The following is a 24931-nucleotide window of genomic DNA, read 5'->3' on the forward strand; positions in this document are numbered from 1 at the left end:
TCTTTCTCTTTTAATTCGTTATCTCATTTTGACTGTTTCTATTTTGCATTTTTTTTGCAGTGGCATTGCTATGCTATCTGTTCTGTTTTTTTTTCTTGTTTCATTTTTATCTCCTTTTTCAAACTATGGTGTTAGTCTTTTAATGCTCTGTATCGCGTGGTACTTCACATTCTGATGTATATTTGAGGTTTTACTTTTACAAAGATTTTGTTGTTGTTTCCCTTACTGAGGTTACACTGTTTTCGGCTCTACTTTCTCTCACTTGCTAGAAAAAATTGGCATGCCACGTCTGGTAGAATCAAACTTCGTCCGCAGCTTTTTCATTCATCTACAACTGCTCTGCTGGGGGAGCGGGGAATCTACGGGATCAAGCATGTGCCTGGACAGGTGATGCCGTTCCTTTTTCTCCTTCAGTGGTTACATCCGTTTAGAATCGTAACGAATTGTCCAATTAGAAAATACATCACCAACGGGAAGAAATGCTACTAGAAATCTCCCACAAAAATGTACAAAAATCGCGTTTGCGATACTCTCAATAATTAAGCCAGTAAGCTTTACATAGTTCCTGCACCATTGTCACAGGAAACACGGGGAATCTCACATGAGTTCCTTCGGAAAATGGTTTCCCAATCGATATGTCTTTAGAAAGAACAGCCCATCTAAGAAGTATACAGGATGAAGAAAAAAGTGAAAGTCTGATATTTTCTCTACAGAAAGGCCCGTTGCCCGCCCGCTTCGGGAATGGAAAAGGTGTAAAGAAGCTGTCGAAAAATGGCGAGAGCAGTGGGGGAAGATGATCTCTACTTACATCGTTTACGAACATTCGGAACATCCAACTCGGCGGCAGCACACACGACAGCAACAGACACACATTTTCCAAGCGATTGTTTGTAATGCTTTTCTTTGCTTTTCTTTTATTCTTCGTTTTAGCCACATTTTACACATCATTTAGGCAAACAAAAAAATAAACAAAATGTTAAGCTTACACAGTATTATCAATATTTTTTTATTATTATTTTCTCTCGTACCGTTTTCGCGGAGCGTTCCCCCTACACCTTTTTTTCTGTCGCGACGTTCGTTGCTGTCGTCTATCCCTGTCGTCCTGGATGTGTGTTTGTGTGTGGTGTGTTCCTGGGTCGGGGCCTGTGTTTCGTCTCCTTCCTCCGGTCGTCGGGTGGTGTGGTGTGTGTTTGTGTCTCTGTGCAGTCGTATTTGTCTCTAAGCAGTCTTCTTTCAGTTTTCTAGCACTGTGTGTGTGTGTATCATCCTAGCTTTCCTCTCTATCTCTTTCTCGCTCTCCCACAGTATGTGTGTTTTATTTAGTCGATCATAGTCCTTATTTTCGTAATCTTACGTCCCTTCTTCGTTTCTAGTATCTTGTTTGTTTGTTTTTTACTTCTTATATCCATTGTGCACTTCTTGGGTTTTCTTCCTTCCGTTTTCCTTTACTCCATTTACCATAAGAGAGATCATGAACGTTGATCTTGAAATGCGCTCTTTCTTCTGCACCGATATCATATGTGCTAGAGTAGGCTAGGCTAGAGAGATGGTTTGCTTGTTGATCGTTCTGGGCTACTTTTTGCTTCAACAACTTCAACAAGACAGAGGATATACTTCTGCAAACTTACCCTTTGCTTCGATCAATTGTATTTTGGCTACAACTCGCGTGTATGTGTGTGTCTCAGTAGATTGCATATAAGGTCGTGTGTTGTGTTGCTAGTGAGGAGATGGGGCGATTGACAATTCAGCATAACTTCACTGGCACATGTGTGACACATCGGTTTGGTTGGGTTGAAGTTATCGAGCTCTCCGAAAACCTGGAACCTCTCTCGACGTAGCAACAAATCTGAGCTTCTTTCTACACTGTACAATGCCGCACACCTCACAAACATACACCCACCATCACCATCATATACACCACATACACACACGCACACGCGAAAATTGTTAGATGTTCTTTCCTTCCGTGTTTTCCCTTCCTCGCCCAATCAATCAAGTTTCCAAAATTCCATTATCCAATCTCCGTAGGTTCATAATATGTTGCGATCTATTTTTTCATGTATTCTTCTGCTGCATCTCTTTATTCAAGTGTGTTTCTAGGTTTAAATTATAAAAAAGCTGTATGAAAGTATGTTTTTTGTTTCTCTCCTCATGTTTACGTCTTGCGTTCGTGATCATCTCTTTTGCTTAATATGCCAAGCGTTCTTAACTCTCCACGATCTCGTCTCTCTTCCTTCCTTTTTTTTTTTGCTGATCATGCTCGTACCTACCCCTCCACGATTCAGGTGTGTACTTCTTGATGCTACTCAGTATTGGCGCTACTGCTACACCGTGTCTGGCGCTGGATGCTGCTTGTGTGGGGTTGGTGCTGCTCCGTCAATTTGCTCCGTGTGTGCTATTGCTGCCCCCCCTCTGCACATCCACTAGTCCCCACAGCCAGTCTTCTGCCCCACCAATCGCACGGTGTGTGATGCGAACAGCAAGCAAAGACTGGCGCAGGCTGAATGGCAAATGGTTTTCTGCGGCTGCTGCTACTGCTGCTGCTACTATTATTGGCAAACAACACACACGTGCAAAAACACTCTCACACACTCGCACACACACACAGGCGCCATCCACAAGGCTCGGCACATCAATTCACTCGTCGGAACGGCAATAATCTTCACGCAATCTCTCTCTCTCTCGCTCGCTGTTCTGTTAGGTTCTTTCATCACTCCCCCTTATCCTCGCTTCTTCTCGCCTTATCGACTCACACACTTCGGGCCCCCTCCCATTTCCTCGCCTATAAAGGTTGTTTGCCTTTCTAATAACCACAGGTAATTAGATAATCGCCCAGCTTTTCTACTATGGATGCCGCCTGCTGGGGCTGCACGGGTTCCTCATAGATAGATACTATAACAGCTGCAATTTGTCCAAACCGTATTAGCACACACACACACATAGGCACACGCGCACACGCACAAAACGTTATCACCACGATAACAGAGGAATAGTGCACCGCGATCCAAGAATGCACCCACACGCGGTTCAGGAACAATCCAAAATCCAGGGGCGGATGGGTGTGGTTGAACACATTGTTGCACGGCAGACGGGATGATGTGTGTTGGAACCGGGCGTTGGATTTTTCCATCCAAGGACAGAAGATGATGACGGCAGCATGTGACGAACGTAAGCCAAGAGAAAGAGGGAGAAGGGAAGCATGATAACACAATCGGCAACGACAACACCAACCGGCGAACGTAAGGTGGCGGCACGCGGGCAGAAGAAAATGAAAGAATAAATAAGAAAAAAACATCCGTTATGAGTAATGTAATTTTAACAGGAAATATAAAAAAATAGTTTATAGAAAAACAACACATTGAAAAAGCAGCAGCAACAACAACAACATCAACCACAGCAACACCATAAATAGCATTACCGTACACACACCAGTCACACAACAATATTTTGCCAACTATTATTAAGACCGTTTTGTTATTTTTGCAACGCTTCTCTCATCTTCTGCGATGAATCCGAGAAACGGGTCCAGAGAATGTAACCGGTTGGAATCAAGGAAAATCTTGATCTTTTCCCACATAAATGGCCAGTAGCTAGTGGACAGCAACAATTAAAACGAGAACACATGGTGTCCCTCTACAGCCTTTAAAAGCTACTCTCTAGAGTTGATGTATCCTCAACACAGCAAAAGAAAGGTAATTTTCTCCTTTGCTCTCTTATCTATATTTGGCTTTCAAACGGTGGTACAATTAATGTCTCAACTCCGACAAACTGGTTGTGCATGGGAAGAAGTTACAGGGACAGAGATCTCCAAATGCCCCGACATGGATTGACACAACCAGTTCTCTCGACATCATTGATCAAATGTGAATGCTGGTCATTTGCGTGGGAAATTAGAAACGCTTCGCCACTCTAGACTTGTGCTTGTATTTCCTAAGACAAATTATCCACTACTAACTTCGAGTCTATCGAAATGCAAAAAAAGCAGCCAACTGCTGCTACTGTATCAACAGAATATTGGCCACGCGTATGCATACACGTGTACCCGCCATCCACGCTTTGAGAATTGTAGTTGTAAACAAGCTAGTGTGCTACAAACACAGAAAAAGTACTGTTTGATAACAAACAAATCCTCATCACAACACTTGGCGGAACGTGACAAATGCAATACTTCCATATCATTTTGCCTTTGTCCAGAGTTGGCACTCCCTCCGTCAACATCTGCAGTTGGAAGTGATGAGATTGGTAGCAAAGAAAACAAAACCTCTGAGCAAAGTTGTAAATTGGTCCCTGGACGTTATTTACAATACAACACCATGTTTCTGTGGCTGTACAGTTATGGCGCTGTTGTTGGTGCCACTTTTTCCGCCAGTTTTCATAAAAGTCCATATCTAAAGAACGAGAGAAAAAAATGGACTTTCCCATTTGACGTTACTTACCCTGTTGCGTCTTCATACAGTGCACACCGGTTTTGCCGAGCTTGGCACGGATCACTCGGTCAGTACCGGACAGATAGATATAACGTTGGCCCGCTAGTGTCACACCGCCGGATGTGAGCAGTTCGGTTTTGTCGAATCCCTGTACAATTTTGGCCACCTCCTCCTTCGACACCTGCAATAAAAAAACAAGAATAATAAGAGGAGAAAGCGTTAGCAACATACTTCTGAAGCACCGAAAAACGGTAATTATTAAGGGTAACATTAAATCTGCTTCAATTAAACAACTCCCACCATCTAAAAGAGTGTGCCTCGCGCTGTCTATGTACTGAGAGCATGCATTGCTGGTGTGAGATGATTGACGACGGCTGATGGCAACTGAAAACGTAAAAAGCTGTAGGGTCGTCCAGACATAGCGGGACCCCCAAAATGTCAGGCCACGTCCATCAACCTGTGTTTACATCTGTTTTTTGACCTACTTAAGCGCACTCATTTGCCTCGAAATCGAAATGAAAACGAAACTTTACGACGCCCCTTCGTTGACTTCAGTGTCTTGGCTTCAGTTTCTGTTTCGTGGCACACCTCTACAGCCTCTACGTACATGGTGGTAATTCATTAACATGTTTGAAGACCCCATTCGCTTACAACCACACCCCTTTCCGTGATCGGGAAACATCCCACGGCTCTAAATTTAAGTGCAAAATCCCTTCCAAACAGAATCTCTATATCTCTCCTTTCCATCCACCAAGAATGTATGACCCCTGTGTATCACGGGAAAAAGGGAGCATTGCTGCTGCTGCTGCTGCTCCACCAACCGAAATAGGCAAGGTGACAATAAATTAATCTGTGTTGACATGTCTACGTCACGTATGGAGTAGTTCACGGTGCAAATAATTGTCCCTGAATTGAAGAAGCAACTGCCATACATAGTACACAAGCACCATATGAGGGACGGCGCGCGTGTGGACACACATTTCCTCCCCTTTTCGTCGCCTGTTCTAGGACACACATTTTCGATTGACACAGTTTTTTAAAAATAGCATTCAAAACACTCATTAAAGCACTCAACCCTACTGAACTCACCCCAGCAGCGCTGGTCATTGCTTTCGGGCGACGACGGGCTAATTAAAATGACGTGTATGAATTTAGAAAAAATAAATCCAATGGTCAACGATCTTGCCTCCCCAATGTAACAACACGGAAAGAGAGAGAGAGAGAGAGAGAGAGAGAGTATTGGGAGATATTTCTGATGTTGTTACATGTTTTCTCAACAATCTCGTTCGTCTCTAGCGCAACAACTCGTGTACCATCATTTGGTGTTCCAGTCAAACTTCGTTATTCCAGCTGCAGTCATGCCCAAAGCTCGCAGTTAATCGAATTCAGACAAAACTTTCAAAAAAATAATAAACCAACTCCACCACATGTGCTAAATTCCGTGACTAAAACACACACATTAGGAGCTAAATGTTGCGAATTGTAACGGAAGCGTGCCTAACGAACTGTGACAGACGCCTTCACCTACACGTGAGTGAGTGAGGGACACAACTAGACAAGGGGTGGTAGCAGAGCGACGACGACAACGACATACGGAGAAATGAGCTTTAGACGAATGCGGATGATGTCTCTTTTACCATCTCAATAACATCACACTCATTTCATTTGCTGTTGCCGCTGTTTACGCGACGTCGTATTCATTTCAAATTCGATTATCCGCATAAAACAGTGCCACCACGCAATTGCACCATTTTGTCACCTTTTTGAGCCATGGCTCACACCTTCCTGGTCCAAGGTTTTCTTCGTACCCTCTTTTGCATGACAAATTCTCCCCAGAGTGTAAGCGGCCAGGCTTGCAAATTGATCGTTACCCATGGGTTCACCGGTACATTAATTTATTTGCCACTTTAGCGGCAACAAACAAAGATGCGCATGTTACGTCGTCGGTGGGATGTCTTTTAATACCGACAATGTTGCACACGATACTCTACTCTACTCGTGGTGAAACGGTTAGGATTGTTGGAGAGGATTGGGTTCATCTCCGAAATCTCCAAACGGCAGACTGCTCGGCCTCGAAAGAGGTGTCGTCTCGTGTCTAATGGGCGCCGCACGGTGGTGCAATAACCCTGCAAAAGAAAACTAGTAGGTGGTGCGTGAAGAGTAATTTGAAAAAACCTACGATTGAGAGGAAAATTATGTTATTTTTAACAGCATCAACTCTCTCCCGCAATTCGTAAATCAGAGCGACTGTACCACGCATTTTCTTCAAGGTAGAGTGTTTTTGATCCGGTTTTCTGTCTCTTATGAATTATTTTTTGAGAAATATGTGTACCACTTCAACTCAAAATATTTCTGGGCGAAAATGACACTCAAATTAAATGGCTTTATATTTACTCTAAAAGAACAATTGTACGTACAATTCCAATCACGATACAATGTAAACGAGGACGATACAAAATGAATGGTGACTTCCTCAACGTATGACAGTGCTATCCACAAGGACATTCAAGGACACATACACACACACCGGGGTTGGTTGATGTGGTACAAAATTATGATGAACATTGTTACGGTGAAATTTTGTTCAATCAAACAACCAAATCAAAGCAGAATGAAGCGTACTGTAATAAAAAAAACACCACACAGACATACACTGGCCATGCTAATGCGCAAACGTAAACGGGTTATGATCCTTCACTCCCCGCTCGCACAAAACCGGCCACGACGTCCCTCATCTCCCTCAATCACATCTTGATCATATAACGAGCATTATACCAACGTCATCCAATCCTCTCCGCTCCAGCGTCACAGAAAGAAGTCTGTGGTGAACACTGGGATGGTAATAACTTTCACCTCATTCCGCATTCGGTCAGCGGATGTGTCTCCTACTGCAGGGGGTATTGCTGCCTTCGAAGGTTCAAAACGACGCAAAACGACAGACGGAGAGCGGAGGAGTGCGTCTCGCCGTTACTTTTACTTTCCTTGGTACGGCAGGGCTTGGAAGTAGCATTGTATAGATCCCTTTCGAAACTGTTACCTCCTACAGGAAGGAGAAACTAAAGAAAGCTTGTTATGCAAGGGGCCAGGGTTTGGGTCAGACGCACATTAGTTTTGGAGTTCGATCGTCAATTTCACCGAAGCCTCAGATCATTGTACTGCTATACTTATTTTTTATTTTTAAGTTTAAATATAATTTTTATTTACATTAACACATCCAGATTTCTACCAACAACCTTTTCAATGTAAAAAAACAAATCAACAGTTGAAAAACCAAGCGAGGCTTGCGAGACACCATGTCCTAACCGGGACACAAGATACCCCACACGAACGTGCACAAAGCGCCTGCCGTCGCCGCCTCCGGTTCGCTCGTTGGTCTCAGTATCTCCTGATATGACTATATTTAGAACTGTGTTTGCTGCATACCAGCCAGAACACTCCACCGCGTACGTTCCGTTTGTTTCTAAGAAAACCCAAACCTAACCTACGACATGAGAACAACCACACGCAGGCGGCCGCGGATCAACGATCGCGTACTATGGCACGGACCAGTCCCGGTACAGAGGGGGATAAGAATACGAAGAGCGGCAATGTCGACTGTAGCTTAACCTACTGAAGCAACCTCCACACACCACGCGGGGTTCACGAAACCTGCCGCCGGATCGTGGGTTTTGTGACCGAATAGGATTGAAACCAGCCCCCCTAGAGCAGACAGGCGGGCACAACATTAAACCATCACACCACACACGTCAACGAAGGTGTTCCGAAGAGAAAGAGTAACCGGAGGGAGAGAAAGGGTGAGAGGGAGAGGGAGAGAGACCTCCACCAGTGACGAGGCACCGCCGTGTGTTCTGAATCATCGTCACCAAACGATCGCGCGCAGCACTACCTCTGCCCAAATGTGGTAATATCGCGGGGAGTGAAACGTGCTTTAAACACCGTGCCGATCACGCCGTGGTTTGTGGACGCACAGCAGCCCTCCTTCTCTCCCTTGCCCTATTCCCTTTTTATCTCTCGGGTAAAAAGCTGGTCTCATTTTTTACCTTTTAAGTAGCTAACTATTCTCACATGAGAAGTTCAGCTTTTTTCCTTATCCTTTTCGGTTCGGCTTATGATTTTTTTATTGGAAAGATATGCAGGGAGAACACTAACATCGCGAGATGGAAACAAACGACTGCTCATCGATTGATGACGTAGTTGGTCCGTGGAACAACAACCCCAAGCAAGATCGCTGCCCATAATGCTACCTTAATCAATACGAAACACGAACGAGTGCGGACGCAAACTGATATTCAAGCCTATTTATGGCCACTGAAACACCAACTCCGCGTGCTGCACATGGAACCATTTGCACACGCGTTTGCCCTTTCTTCTTCCAAGCACACAATCTCGCAACGCATCTCTTCTCGCTGCTCGCGTGCTACATATTTTGTCGAACGGCGTTGTGCCCCCTTTACCCTCCAGCCCCCGACCAGCGAGGAATGGTTACCATAAACGCCACACAAATGCAAAACGCATGCGGCTAAAATTAGCAACTGTAAAGCAATTGGCACGCATTCGAAAAGATCTAAAGAAAACAATCCCCAAGACGGTGCGAGCGCGCGCTGGCAGAGGGTGTCCGTCCCGTTGGGAAGTACTGACGATCTTCTCGGCACACATCATCATTCGTGTGTGTGTGTGTGTTTGTGTGTAGGATTGTTGTGAAGGTCATCGCCATCGGTAGAAGAAAGCTGTCTTTAGACCAAATTCCTGTGACCAAAATGGAGTGAAGTGGTTCATCAGACGTTAGAGAGAGAGCGAGCGCAGCAACGTGCAGGCACAGGCAGGCACGGGGGCACACATACCAGAGGAGGTCGTCGGTAGCCCCCCTCGCGTGTGTGTGTTTTGAGAGCCAAAAATGGGATAATGATTGCCTTCGCGCCTACGGGGGTCCTCCAATCGGTACCACTACTGCAGGCATCCAAGCCATGTGTGATAGACATTCCACCCATTCCTACACCTCGCTCTTGGTTTTGGCGAACCTTTTCTTCAACTCAGTATCGATCCGTCAGTAGCATAGCGGAGAGGAGGCTGAACGGAAAAACTCAATTCTAAATCAGCATCATGCCCTCCCCAGGGTTTCAAACTTTCACCAAATTCCAAGATGTGTACTATTTTCGTTTCGCAACCAATTCTTTCACAGGCACGGAAACTTTTCATCCCGTTTTACTGTAGGCAAAGGATTCCTTCTACCATCTAAATTAAATCATCTCCCGCCAGACACGCAATCCCTAAGGAAAGTACTACAATGAACTAAGGTTACATCGTTGAGCATTTTGGTTGTAATTTAACTCTCGTTGATACCATTCGTTTGTGCAGAGTTTTTTTTTGCGTGATGGTGTGATCGATTTAATTTTTGACCGATGCAAGCAAGTCTTTGTGTCTGAAGCAAATTGGAGCGTAACGTGGACCCACCACACAACAACCGCGTGTTCCAGTCGTTCATGATATCATATTCCCACATAGCTTCACCTGCCCCCCGTCCATGCCTCCTCTAGGATAGGACCGGACGCAGTTACCTTTCGTCGACCGGAAAGTCCGGAAATGGAGAAGTTCCCATTTACCGTCTTTTAGCTCCAAAAGCAACACATCCATTGAACCCAGCGCGCACGACGGCGCAACACACACACACACACAATCCTCATATCGTGGACGTTCCGGGTAATTAAGTTCGATTTGGGCCAACGAGTTTTCCACTGCGATTACTTCCACAAAGTGCGCGCAAAACGGTTTTTTTAGGGATTTGAAATGTCTGGTGTATCATAAAATATCTGCCAACATCACCGGGAAGGGGGGCAATATGATTCATAGCCACATCTCTGCAAAGACGAATACGATGGGTCATACTTCACTTTCGCAATCCCGTTGACCTTCTCGCTCTCTCTCTGCATCGAGAGGTGGCAAACGAACCCAAAAGCTTACAGAACTTTCTCCGTTTCCTCTTTCTCTCTATCTGTCTTTCAATCATCATCGTTGGCCTTTCGTCTTCTAATAATGTTGGCGCTAACTTTTTTCTCTCCAATTTAAGCACTTTATGAAATGAAAGAAGAAAAACCCCATTCAATGACCTTCCCGTGTTCTCCTCTTCTTTCTGCCAGCGTGGTACTGTTTCGCCGAAGGCACAAACATCAAAACTCTGCACCCGAAAATCGTTCCTTTCATCTCCTATCGTTGCTCAACTTTCTAGCGATAATGAATCAAAAAGCGTTAAGAAAACCAAACACACCGCTATGAGAAGAAGTGAGCCGAGGGGGGGAGGAAATCACAGCCAAAACGTACCAGCATACCACCCCGGGTTTGCTGAACTGAAACACACACACACATTTGACCACGGAATTCATGATGAACACGGACAAAAAAAAGGAAGTAGAAACAGCGACGGTCCGCGATGGTCAGTGGCCAGTTGGAAACGGGTTGCACGTTTGAAAATAAATACAATTCAATTCTTCTCCATTTAGAAAAACAGCCAGCATATATCCAGTAAGAAAACAGGAGCGAACAACAAAAAGGTAGACGAGCTTGAACGCAACGGCACAGCGAGAAAATGCCGAATCAGACACAATATTTGCTCGGTTTGCGCATTTCTTGCTCAGCCTTTTCATTCACACCTCCATATCAAACCCAATCGTTATTATTATTCTGTAACATATCGATTGCAGCACACGCCGCGAATGAATTGAAGCGACGTGTTAAATTAAGAAATAGGAACAGTACGGTTTAGTAAAGACAAATAAAAACCGTTCCTTTCTTACGTGGACGTGTTGCTCTAAAACAAAACAAACACTACCGCCTCCAACCTCCTAGTTCCCCACCGCATTGTAGAGCCACAAGAATACAGGAGAGGTAACAGGTATTTTTTCGCATTTTTATAAATTGCAGCTGCAGTCCAGTTCTGTCCACAACCCTTCTCTTAGGGGAAAAAAGTAAGTGATGCGTTATACTTTTCCACCATTTAATCAATTATCACATCATTAGCGCAAAACTCCCAAACACCCCCTCCTTCTCTCAACTGTTGTCCCATCATCGAGCAACGTTCAACAAGCAGCAGCAGCAGCAATAAACGGAGCCAACAGAACACGGAGCAAAAAAAAAGTTAAAGTACAGACAGAAGTAGAAGTAGTGTTCCTCCCATCTGTCAGAAAGAACAGTCTAACGGCAGGTGTGGTGGTGGTGGCTGGAGAGGTAACTGGAAGCCCATTTTTCCGTATCATTAGCGCAGAATCATCCTCAACGAGCATGACTTAATGGCGACTGGGACCTACCCCATTTCCCCATCCAGTTAACGACGAAAGAATGTGCCACTGGCTGGCCGACCGCCGGGGGGAAAACGACCTCCACCATCCATACCCCACCACCTCAACTAATCAACCGACACCACACGCGAGTCAGAAGAGCAGGAGGAGCAACAGCAGCACCAACAGAGTTCCTACTATCTTCCCCGTCACAATATGAAAAGATGGGAAGAAAATCACAACTCAATGCAGCGATTCCCTTCCTTCCTTTTCCCTGCTATCGTATGGAGAGAGAGGTTTTGAGACAGCAACCAGGGGAAAGGAAGAGCAACAACAAAAATGCACCCGTCCAGGCAAGATCCGAGACGATGAGCAACGACACCGCTGTGTGTGTGTCTTTGGTTGCGGCGGAGGTTCGGGAGAGCAAAACTCACCAGACCGAGGGAATTATTTCGGTTTCATGTTTCGATGCGTTTGCTGCTGTTAGGTTAGGCCTAAGGGGGAGCGAAATGCAACTGATGCAGACGCACAGTTTTAAAAAGAAATCGCGCAAGGAAACAACACAGTAAAAATGAAGCTCTAACATTGAAATTCATAACTATCGAATGAGCTGCTCTGGCACAGTAAATTGTAAATTGTAAACGATAGAAATTAACCCATGAGTAACATGCGCTATTCGTGAAATGCGGCGAATCATCGAGTTAAAACGGTCGTTTCTGTTCCACCAATCATACATCTTGGCACACGCCGATGACTAATCAGTGACACACACGCACACACCGCATGGCTGAGCTGACTCGCTCCTTACGTCACATGCCGGATTCGGATGCAGCTCAACACACGTCAACACCCGACGCCGCAATAGACACGACAAAATCGCGACAAGGTGTGTACACGATTGCATCAGCGTAATCGTCCTAAAATCGCCTGCACTGTGCCTGCACTGATCAAAGAGCGCAAGATACGCATAAAAATCCACGCACCGTTATCCTCCCTTCCTTTTGCTTATCTTTACAGTACTACCAGCACTCCCCACCATATACGATGGGTATTTCCGTGCGTTTTGTACAGACACTACACCACCAGTCTAAGAATAAAGCCAAAGGTTTTGTATCTAACCCTCCCGAAATGTGTGTGGTAGCGCAAAAAATAGACACGCGCTTGCTTGCTGCCAACGACCGGCAAATAATCCGATTCGCACCATCATCGGTCAAACCGGCGAGGCGGGTGGGTGGGTTCACAGCTTTTCGATAGTCTGCCGCCTAGCGATCCTTCACTTCCTTCAAACGAACGTATCTCTCCCGTTTCGCTGCCGATCGATCGATCGATCAATCATCGATCATTGATCTTTGATGTTAGAGCAACATGAAAAACCGCTCAGAAAGCAATGTATGCGAATGAGATGTTCTGAAATGAAGAAAACGGACTGCGAAATAATCTTGTCAAGGGAGCTAGCTCTGCCAACGTAATTTACTGCGGCGTTATGATGAAGCTTAAGTCATGTTTTGTGTACCAGGCACCAGGCAAGTCAAATTTTAGTTTTCCTATATTCATTGCAACCAATTTTCAGAGTACAAAACAAAATATCATTATAACCTCGGCGAATTTGGGAAACAAAACAAATGTAATTAAAAGCGTAACATTGATAAAAACAACACAATTAACAAGTTATGAATTAAATGTTTGGAAACAGCTCTAATTGTTTACTCGAAACATGAGTACCATGACTGTATCGAATACGATAGATTAACTTCACCAATCTCTGGAACACAAACACATCCACATATCTTTTGGAAGCATTTGTATAATGATGAATGCTGTAGACCTATTGTTTCCATTTTTATTCCTCTGTTTTGCACCTTGTTTAGGTAAAATGCAACGTCCAGTCTGTGTGTCTGTTATATGCGTGTCCGAGGTGAGGTGAGCATGGTTAGCAACAAAACGTGACATTGCCACTGCAACCCCAGACTCTGCGGAACGGACGAAGCGCAGCCAACGTCACACATGTGACGCGGCACGCGTACACCTTCCTCAGACACGTCAAAATTGCCCATGTCATGGTAAGGGGTGGTTGTGTGTTGATGGTGGTATTTGTAAAAGTCGTTATCTGACTCTCCACGTTCTTCACTTCACAGAAGCTTTCTCGCTCGCCGGCTCAACCCAACTCAAATTGAACTTACCAAAACGGAGCAGTTGAAAACTGGCTCTACCCCACCACTACCACCACCACCTCTACCACCATTATCTACCTTCCGGGCAATGCAATTTTACCTTCAAGGGTGCGGTTCGGAACTAGCTCGATCTCTTTCACCCACCGGTTTCCAGCCCAACACACACACACAACCACTTCAGGAGACAAATACCTCAACGTCAACTCCACTTACACGCTTACACGGCTAAACCAGAGAGTAAGGAAATGAAGCCCGCGGCAAGACATGGACACGGAGGATACGACGAGACAACGAAGGTAGGCAGCCTGCTAAAGTCATCCTATCGAAAACGTGTACGTCCGGTTTTGTTCTGAATCGTTTTGAGCGAACCATACGCAATAAAGCAAACTTGCTCTCTTTGCGTGGTCGCCTCAGTAACAACAGCTTTCGTTTTGCGTCCCAAAGGAAGGAGATACAAATGTTATGCTGGAATTGGAATGCGTTTTAGCACAAGTTTTCTAGTCACAAGATAAGAAAAAATGATTAAAATAAAACAAATTATATTCTATTGACCAAAATCACGGGCTCGAGAAATCAAATAATGCACCCCTCGCTGCGCATCTGAGCTATCAAACGAACTAATTGAAAAGTTCACATAGCTCAACCCTAGGAGTGTCAATAACACACACACCAATCAACCCTTAACCGCAATCGCTTATGCGCTGAGCAAGCTGCGTCGCGTTTACTCCTCGACTTTAAGCGGCTAAAGGCGTTAAAAAAGACTGCTCATAGGACATTTGTGTTGAAGAGATGGCGCGCGTGCTAAACATTCTTACCCCGCAATTACTCAAACATCTATGCATAGCGCATTATTAATCCTCGCCCGATCGGTTGCTGTGGATCATACATACAGCGACGACTTCCAACAAACAACGCGTTAGTCATTTCTTCCCCACTAATCATGATCCGCCCGTTGCCGGCTCTCTCATCATAAGCTAATCAATATTCTACGTGGCGCGCTATCCACTATCCACATTTCTTCATTAAAATGGCAAACACGCGACACCTTAGTGCACGAAGAACCTGTTCGCGTCTCTGAGTGATTCGTTAGCTCCCGCCAAGGTCACCAACGTTTGGCTAGAACAAACGATAAAGTGATCGTACATTTAGCAGCCCCATTAACATTCAAGCTATCCATTACCATTGGGTGAAGCCCCGGACGTCGAAGCGCGGTTGCAAGGTAGGCATAAAGCTGCAAAAAAAGTGATAAACACTATCTGCCTTTCGCAACATTTTTTGTGTACCTAGGAATGTATTTTTTCTGATTTAAATAGCAAAGAACGCGTGAATCAAACATACTGCAGGAATTCATCATGGAATCATGGAGTAGAGAAACGCTTCGAAAGCACGTTGTTGGAAAACAGTTATCTAGGTCTTCTGTGCCACCAGTTGCAACGCTACCCTCGAAACCGATACCCGCTGATGACAAGTGCGCTCTAAATGCTGCTGGTATTAGTGGTACACAACCAACCGAAACACACAAACAACGCCAACCCGGCTAATGTTACCAACAAACGACGCCTGGCCATTGCGATATGCTGGCTGGCTGTGTTTATTGTTGTGTTTATCATCGCTCGCTCTCCCTCCTCTGTGGGATCTGTGGTGTGGTTCCACGTTGCTCCTCTGGGTCGTCTTTGTCGCGTCAATTGCGCGACTCGAGAGACTCTCGTTGTCGTTTCAGCTAGTGCGCGCGCGTTGCGCGTACCCCATTTGCACAGCTGATATATGCGGGAATACAACACGGTGCCCCGCGCGCGCAAAAGCCAAATGCAAACCATCCAGCAATTCCAGTACGGCGGGCCCTCTTATTATTGTCCCGCATGGTTCTTCACCTTGGCACTCTCCACCCACGGCCGTCGCCACACACTTCACTTGCCGCCATACGGACAAACTTGCCGTGTCCCGCCACGATCCCGTCAATCGCCGACCTTGCCCAAGGGTAATTGGATTTCCTGCGAAATTTAGAACGGAACCCGGCTGGCTTCCCTTCGAGCCCTTCTTCCTTTGTGTTTGTTACAGCGCCGTTTTCACCATGCACCTCGTTCGCTCATGCTGGATAAAAGCGATTCTTCTCACTTCCCCGTCACTTGACTGAATCTCCCTACCGACGTGGCTTATGAACAAAAGCTGCAAAACAAATGAAAACGCTGGATTCGCATTACAGACCATTCACGTTTTCATTTGCAAAATCAATATATTGGCATAAGCTGACATCACAGCTGATAGGCCCCTCGTTCGTACCGGTGTTTCCTTTTTCCCTATGTTCTCCCAATATTTATACCGCTTTGGCACGGTAAAAGCACATTAAACCGAACACGCGATTCCAGCCAGTCCTACACCATATCATGCACACATTGGCGGCGGAAGCCTTCCCCTTCACCTATATATTCAATCGAATCGGCTAGACACCTTCACTCCATCGACAGCTTTTCCAAGGAACCTACCCCCCCACCGCTTGTGTCAGTCAGGTTTGGTTGGGATATTGACGACTTTGAGCTTCGAGTGTATCTCGACCCACCTCTCTCGACACATCGCCACGCTTTCAGTGCGGCGAGGCGGCTACCTTCAAATGTGCGACGACCTTCACCTACTCTCTACGCTATATACATACGCCAGGAATAAATGGCTTCGATCGGATCCATGGGGTGCAGCCGAGCACCACAACAAAAGTGCAATAAATGTATGCCATGACCATACCACTGACCCGCTTTAGAGGCCGACGAGAAGCCGATCATTTGACATACATCGTCGACGGCGGCGTCTTCTTGACGATTATTACTTGTAGCGCTGTCTTTTGACGATCAATGGTCATGGGATTTCTCCCACCATTCAGAGTTGCGAAGTCCATCTAGGGACGTCGCGTTATAGGGGTGTTGAGCAAATGCATATGAAAAGAGTATTCCTATTTTAACCATGATTCACATGAGGCAATAGACCTTCTATTCTATTCTAGTAGATGAAGTTTAGCAAATCCTTCTAATATCCTCAAACTTCCGAGATATATGCCATCTTTCAACATTGACTAAATAATTTCAAGATCAAAACAACACGCAAGAGGATCTAAAAATAAATACAGACTACATGACCTCGCTGTTTCCCTAACATGAATGATTCATAGTTTGTCATTTTTTGTCATATCTCCTGTTCCATACACCTTCCCCGGAGTAATCTATGGGTTTAAGGATGCCAAAGAAAACTTAGGACAGAAAGAAACCTATATCGCTTTTAGGCCCGTGATTAAAACTTACAAGGTGGCCCCATACCATACAAATACCATAACATACCACACATCACATCTCATATCTCATCCATTAACCATTAAGTGAAAAAGAAATGAAACAAACAACGGGTTTCGATGGTTGAAATATTTATGAGCCCTACTCGGTCCCCAACTTCCCAACCATCTCTCAGACCCTCTCTCGTTTCTCCTTGACTCCTCGTCCAAAGCGTACCAAAGTTTGATAAAAAAAGTCAACCTCAAGTCTCACATTTCGGGCAGTCATTCAGAGGAATGAGATGACGGGGAGAACCGACGCGTACTTTTGGAGACACCAACTAACCTTTGGACTTCCCCCCAGAGGAGGAGCGTAAATAAAAGGAAATCGCCAATCTTTTTTATGGATAAGTTTCAATAACTTTGGAACGCACTGAAGCTGAAGCTTGACCGCTGCGGCCCGTGAACTTTCTCTTTCCCTTTCTTCATTTCATTCGAGCGGTTTGGGCACCACCACACACAGTGGAAACCCAAATCAAGATCCTGCTGAAAGGAGCAGCTCTTTCTCTTCTTGTGGTAAATCGCACCGGACGGACGGCTGGGCACTTCTATCCAGTTCCGGTTGCGGTGCCAAGAGTTTCTGGGATCGTAAGGTTGTAAATTTGTTATTCGTAAAATGTAGATTTGTCTTTAAGCATCCTTCCGAGTAACATGGGAATTATTTGGTGACACATGAAAACATAGAACACACACATAAAGTTTGGTTCCTTCCCGTAGGCACAAAGTATCAGTTGTAAAGCGCTCACGCGGAAGATCCATTATGACTCACCGGGATACAACAAGCTCTTTTAAACGAATAGTTTGTTCAAACAGTAAACATTAGCATCGAAAGAGCAAATAGGTGTGTGTAACTAGCAAATTCTTTTCGACTAAAAATGGAACAACCGAAGGCTCATCGTCTTAATGTATAAAAGAGCACCCATTAGTCACTCTCGTAGAATTGAATGATGTAAACACAACTGTTGGCTACGGAATGATGTATTTCATTCCACTACATTTGTCTAACGTACCGAGACATTCTTTCACTTAGCAGCTCTAGTTCAACCCTCCTGGCTCCAAGCTATCGGAGAACTTCTGCAGTGCCTATCCCCGGATCTGTCGACCATATGTCGAGTTGAAAACCGACCTCCCCAACACCATCAAGCCTTCGCACTGCAGAGGCAGTGGAGTGTACGGGTGCGCTTTTGCATAATATGCCACCAGCCAGGACAAAAGCTGTTCTAATACGTTCGGCATCGTCAGCGTTTGCCATTTCCGGGGCCGCACTATTCATCGCTCCTTTACTGAGTCACACAGTTTGACAAATTGACTGCAGGAGAAGAGCGCGCGCACGGTCCTACGAACGTATCTTGCTTACCTCCCCATTTCCTTCTGCAGTCGTGTAAGTTCGTATCATTTCCGTCTCCGTTAGCGTGGTGCACACCCTTGCTGGGATCCGGTTTGTGAACTGGGGCGCTTTTCGCATGTTCTCCGTCCATCTTCCCATTCGGGCGAGAAGGTTCTCTGGCGGCCCTCGCTGACGACAGACAGCCGGCAGAGTAATCGATCCAATCCACCCTCTTCCCACAATACAACAATATTGTCTTCTTTGTTGGCGTTTTTGAAGCATTCGAAGCATTTGAAGGGTGTGTATGTATGGGTTATTGGATGGGTATATTATAGGGGGTTTCTGAGAAAATTCTTGGCTATTTTCAACAATATTGTTCTTTGCCGATGCTATTTGTTATCCATTTTCCAACCCTATTAAGAGGAAATGCCAGCATCATTTGCTAAGGGAGCAGATGCATCCTACAATGGGCAGAAAGAGCAACACACACCTAAAACAAACACTCTCAACGGATAAGAAAAATATCCAAACACACTCACAAACGCACAGAAAACACAAAAAGCACGAACCGTGTGTGTTTTATGTTGGTCCATCCACCAAATGGGCGGAAAATGCCACAAATAAAGTGGCAGAAAATAAAGTAAAGAACCACCGAAAGAAGAACAGGGATGAACGGCACACAAAGAGAAAAGGAAACAAAATTTGCTTACCATATGTTAAAACTCATTTCATCGCACCAAATACGCAAGGCGCGCGCACAGTGTGTGAAAACGGGGGATGTGTGTTTCGCCGGCTCCAGGACGGACGGGCCCCGAAGCATCTTCACCAAGCGGGAAAGAAGAGGGATCGTTCGTCCACACAATACACAAACCCAACAATATGCTCACAGCCATTTGATTGCAAACGATTCCCGATCTAAGCGAGCACGGGAAGAGCAGCGTCTAAAGCACACTTTCGGAACGTAATGAACAGTTAATGTTTGCTCTTCCCCTTAAAAAGAAATGCCCCCGAAAACCTTGGCGGTTCTCGTTTACATTGCAGTTCGAGAACCGGGCCTGCTCTTTTTTGTTTAACCTCATCCTCGACCCGAATGTTGTACTCCATTGAGATGCAAATTTTTTTAACACACCGTTACTCTGCCAAAATACCAAAAAAAACTGAGGAATTCTGTAACTTACTCTCTTTCCTGATCCCATTAGGACGTACCATTATGCCCTTAGGGCGAATGAGTGCGTTCGTGCGTGCGTGTTCAACTTCCGATAATGCGATTTTACTTTCAGAATAATTCTTACAGAGTGCTTTAGAGTTACAAGAGCACTTTATCATCGAAATTCTCCCATTCTCTACCCCATAGCCCATTATGTATTGGTGCTTCTCCTCTATTCTACCGGTTCCGGAGAACGGACCAACGGATAGAATGGGGCAAATCGGTCGGCCGAAAGACGAATGCCATACATAACAGGCGCCATTGTAAGCACTTCATTAGCCTAATCGGGGGAAGTGAAATGTTTTAGCGTCTACAATTGCTGTGGACGATACAATTCCGGTATAATATTTACCCTTGGAGAGTCGTCGGGATGGAAGGAAATGTGCGCTTTTCCTCGAAAGTAATCGTTTGGCGTAAAATTGATTTGTTATCCTCCCTTAGTAAAGTTTGAACGAATATAAGAAATTAGATTTTTGTCAAGTGCTCTGAGCGATTCTGATCCCAAAATTTCGACAAAACTTTTACGTAACTGCCCAGCTGCGGAGGCAGTTAGGTTTCTAAACCCACTTTTTTTTTCCAACAAAGCCATTAGCATAGAACTAAATAACGTCCATAAAAATAGTTTTAACATTATTGTTCAACACAAACAACTTTTTCATAAATATACACCATTAACTGTTGAATCATCTGCTCCCTTTTGAATTAGAAACTGTCACTTCTCCTTTATTTCTGTTTTAAGCTAGATAACACGCAGAGGCAACTCACAACTCCTGGTCAACAACACATCAACGATGACTCACCGGACACAGACACACACACCGGAGGAGAAGAAGTGTGTTCTCTTGCCAGACAGTAGGGAAGTGTGAGGGATGATGATTGAAATGAAAACGTAGCTTTTGTTGTTATTGGACGGTTAGAACCGTGCCTCCCTCTCAGCCAAACACGCACGCACGCATGCACGCACACGTTTTACGCGTCAAATATGAATGCAAATACAAACGACTACCGTTGCTCCTCTCCAGTACGCGTTTTACCGGTGACGTACGGTACGAGTCGGCGGTCGCTGAGGAAGGAGGAAACTTATGAAAGCACCATACAAAGGACAACAATGTATTGCTGCAACTCTTTCTTCCGATGGTCCTTACTTTCCCCAACTCCATGATGGTTTCGTTCGTTCCCTTTTTTGTGGTTATGTGACTCAGGACTTCATAGTCGAGACATACGCGCGCATGTTTGCGTGTATTTGCCATTTTTATCTGTTTCCCCGCCTTTGCGAGAACAGTTTTAGCAACACTCACTTGCAAGCAGATAAGATAAACCACACACTTACCTTACCTACTCTGCTGCTGCTGTGCCACCTAGTGCGCCGTTGCAAAGGGCGAAACTGAGCTGCCAAAGGCACCATAAGCTGTGAGAAATCGTCTACCATCACACAAACGTGAGAAATTTTACCTCATTGAAAAATTTGATCCCTGCCTTCCCCCCCCCCCCCCCCGACCCACCCACAACCGTCGTTCACCTTTTTCTTCCGTTGCCAAATCCCTTTGGGATTGATTGGGAGGAAGAAGAGAAGGGGGGGGGGGAGAGGGGGTTTGAAAAAATCAAATTAGATTATTATTTCTTCTACTTCTTTTGCAATTCCTCTATCAGTTCCCTCCTCTACCCCCATCGTTCCACTCCCACACACAAACTTCCAACGGGTCATTTCATCCTGTGCTGCCCGTAGAAAATCAAACGTACGCGAACCGGTTTAAAATTTGCCGGCTTTTTGCCTTTCTTTTCTTTTCGCTGCTGCAGTGAGCTGCTACGTACCCACCACACTACTACCACTACACACGCCCAACGTCTATGCCGATAAAAAAAAGGAAAACAATAAGCAAACGCGTCGAGAAGAAGATTGGCTTTTCGCACACGCACGTTCACTCGTTGCTAAGCAGTGTGTGGGGTGAGCAGTATATACATGCGCACATGTGTGAGTGTGTGTTCGTGCGTCTGAATTGTCCCCCGATGTAATATGTGTGTGTGTGTGCGTGAAACGGTTCGCGTTTACGCCCGTTTGCACCACTACCACTACTACTCATTGCAGTTCCATTCAATGTGCGTGTGCGATACGCGGCACCTTCGACCATATTCAGCAAGAGTCGTGAACATGAAAACGATAAAACTTGTTCAATTAAAATGCGAACAAAAAGCTAATTTCTATTGTTCCGCACTGCCGGATCGGACGAACCCATTTGGGTGCGTGTGTCCAAAAAAGTGCGATAAATAAAGGTAAAAGCCGCAAAGTCGCTCTACGCGAAACAAAAAGAGTGTGCGACTGAGAGAAGGAGAGACAGGGGGCGCGCAGCCAAATCACACACACACATCTTTTTGCACTCTGGGCGAGAATGAGGGCGCCATTTTGAAAATCCGTTTGGTGAGCCGGCAAAGTTAGGTCTTCTTCTCGATGCTCATTTTATTCCGGGGTGAGTTCCTTCCTCTCCATACGCACATCTTACGATTGCGGATGCATTTTCCTCACCATTTAGAAAGCACAAAAGATGCGCTAAAAGACTTGGTAAGGACAATATGGGAAACAATATCTATTCGCTTCGGCAATTGCAAACAACATGCAGCAAATGTGAAACCCGAAACGTCGTCTCACAGCTCGATGAGTAATGTATCACTTTTACCTCACCGCAGGCCAACACGGATCAGCGGACAAGTTTACTCGCATTGCCTCCCAAACAATTGCACTGCACACACACGCACACACAAACACACTGTTTGCAGCATTCCAAACTACAGTTTGAACAATCAATTAGCGGAAACGTCTGAAATTGCACCCATTTTTCGTCGCGCATGCATCATCATCGTGGGGTCACACCCTTTGCGAGTGAGCAGCAGCCACGATAAAATTCACTTCAAATTTCTCACTCTCATCATGCCGCCGCTCACTACGACGCATCACAGTTCGCGCTGGCGCTTGCGTTCACTCCCCCTCTCTTTCCGTCGCACGGCACACTTTGTTGCATATCCAACTGTTCTGTCCCGGTTGCTCTAATGCGCTTCCTGTCGTGGATCTACGCTTTCTCACTTTTGTTACTGCTCACGCAGAGGGAGAAAGGGACACACTTCCACTTCACAAGCGAGAAATGGACAAAGTTTGTGCACGTTGCTGAATCCAAAGAGCCGGACGACATCCTTGTTGCCCCTCCAGATCGCACTGCACACTTCATCGCATTTGTTCCCTTCCTTTCGTTGGTTTTTACACGAGCCGGACGAACTGTTTCTACCCTACACAAGGGAGTGTTCACTTTTCCACTATTTCTTGCATTTTTTTCGTTTACCCACCCCCAACAAGGGATCACACACATTTTCTTCTTCGCTATTCACACACACACACAACCATCGACTTACCTCAAAGCCCTCCGATTTGGCCCAAACGCCACCATCGTGACCGGCGATGGCTGCCTTCGACACGCACTGCGAGGCGAGAAGCTGATTGTCGACGTAATCCTGCCAGCTCATTTTCTGTTTTGTATGCTTTTTGCTCGGTATCTATGCAAAAGATGCTGCTGCTGCTGCTGCTTGCTGCTACTTCCGGGGTTTGCCGAGGACTTTCCGTGTGTATCCGGAAAATTCTTTTTTTACAGTATCGAGCTGCTCACAAGCGCGCCTACCTCTTCGAACTCTTCGCTCTATTGCCTATGTTGGACAAGGGGGGAGAGAGAGAGAAAGAAAGAGAGATAGGGTGAGATGGAAGGTCGAGATCGATGAGATGATGCACCACCACCACAACCACATCATATCCGGGAGGAAGAAAAGAAAACACACACAAAAAGAGGGAAATTAACAAATTAACTACTCATTTAACTCCCCACGATAACTATAAAAAATGAAAGAACGGTGAAAGAACGGGTTGTAAAGTGTTAGCGTTTTCACGAGGAACAGTTTGCGTCACACAATCCACTCGGAAAAGCACACCACGCGAATGCTGACGGCTTACTCACGCACGCACACACGTGAACACATGCACGCACACACATACACGCCCGGTCCAGGTGAAGGGCGATAGGAGGCTGCAATTTTGTACAAGCAGTACCGAACTGGATTTCCTTCCCATAAATGCAGAAAAAATGCATGAACTCCTACTTTCAACCCACGGGAACAGAGAAAACCTCTCTTTGCTGCTATGCTTCACCACACCACGTTGGCCTTTTTTTTATCCTACGTACGGCACAAGAAGACTGGCAGCTTGTGTGTCTGTGTTCGGTCACCTCCACCACAGTTGTATAGTTCATCAGGAGGTGTGCAAAAAAAAAACGCAAGTCCAGCTCTTTGTGTGTCCCGTTTCGTTGTCAAGCACAAGGTTCCACACCCACTCACCGGTCGCTTCAAAAAATGGTTAACACCGAATATTGCTTTCTAACCTAGAAAAAAAATCCGACAAAACCCTTACTTTTTCAGCGCACACACCCGGGAGCCAAGGAAAGACTATCCGTTCGATGACAAGGATCACTCTCTACTAACAACTACCACACCGCAGCAGACGGAGCTGCCATTGCGTCGCCTGTTGTGCACGATCGCGCGCACTCGCTCTAGCCCTATCGCCCTATCTCTCACTGGCATCTCTCTTTCGCGCAGCGCATCGGCCGTCACGCACACTATCCAAGCGATCAGTCTTTCTCTCTTCTCTCTGTGCGCCCAACGCTGGTCACCAACACAACGTCGCGGTGCTATTTCACACACACACCAGTTCAGTTTCTCTCTATCTCAGTTTGTGCTCTCTTTCACACACTGTGTTCTGTCCTTATCATACGTTACCATTTTGCCCCCTAGCATCTAGTACTCCGCGGTACTCCAGCCAGACGATTCTTTCTTTTCACAAATTATTGATGAACTCTTATTTTTCTCTTCCAGAATCGATTACACCAAACACACATACAGCCATACACCAACACACACACACACACACACACACACACACACACTTTTAACCAAAAACCGGCTCTGCCCCAATGACTTGCGTGAATATGCACCACCGACCACACCGTTTTTCGACTACCGAAATAACTGACAATTAAGCTGGAAGCGATTGGCAAATGCGCAGCCAGCAATGAATGTGTGGCACAGAGAAATCTCACCTGATCAAAACACCACGAACCTGCCTGAGTGGCAAAGATGCTGAGGGAAAAAAGGCTTTTCAGAGACGTTCCAGCACTAACGATCCTAGAGG

At 45.6% G+C, this 24931-nt stretch overlaps 1 protein-coding gene across 2 annotated transcripts; it reads right to left on the reverse strand.

The window, feature by feature from the left end:
* Positions 1 to 976: 976 nt before the first annotated feature.
* On the reverse strand, positions 977 to 24286 carry LOC120957516 (profilin). 2 transcript variants are annotated; one of them, XM_040379763.2, is made up of 4 exons: positions 24155 to 24286; positions 23113 to 23400; positions 4437 to 4608; positions 977 to 2901 (listed from the first exon to the last, which is right to left on the reverse strand). In XM_040379763.2, exons 2-4 carry the CDS (start codon positions 23221 to 23223, stop codon positions 2804 to 2806), a joined length of 381 nt encoding a protein of 126 aa, XP_040235697.1. In that variant the 5' UTR covers positions 23224 to 23400; positions 24155 to 24286; the 3' UTR covers positions 977 to 2803. The 2 variants fall into 2 exon arrangements, with proteins under 2 accessions (XP_040235697.1, XP_040235699.1); XM_040379765.2 differs by lacking the exon at positions 24155 to 24286 and adding an exon at positions 24082 to 24100.
* Between the last annotated feature and the right edge of the window lie 645 nt (positions 24287 to 24931).

This window comes from Anopheles coluzzii, chromosome 3 (genome assembly GCF_943734685.1).
Source record: "Anopheles coluzzii chromosome 3, AcolN3, whole genome shotgun sequence".
Taxonomy (NCBI): domain Eukaryota; kingdom Metazoa; phylum Arthropoda; class Insecta; order Diptera; family Culicidae; genus Anopheles; species Anopheles coluzzii.

Bases quoted from the DNA above. Each gene is read 5' to 3' on its own strand.
- LOC120957516 (XM_040379763.2), bottom strand. From the start codon at position 23,223: ATGAGCTGGCAGGATTACGTCGACAATCAGCTTCTCGCCTCGCAGTGC. The intron at 4,609-23,112 runs GTAAGTCGATGG...TTTTTATTGCAG, and splicing joins CCAAATCGGAGGGCTTTGAG to GTGTCGAAGGAGGAGGTGGC. The intron at 2,902-4,436 runs GTAAGTAACGTC...GACAAATTGCAG, and splicing joins CTGTATGAAGACGCAACAGG to CTGTTATAGTATCTATCTAT.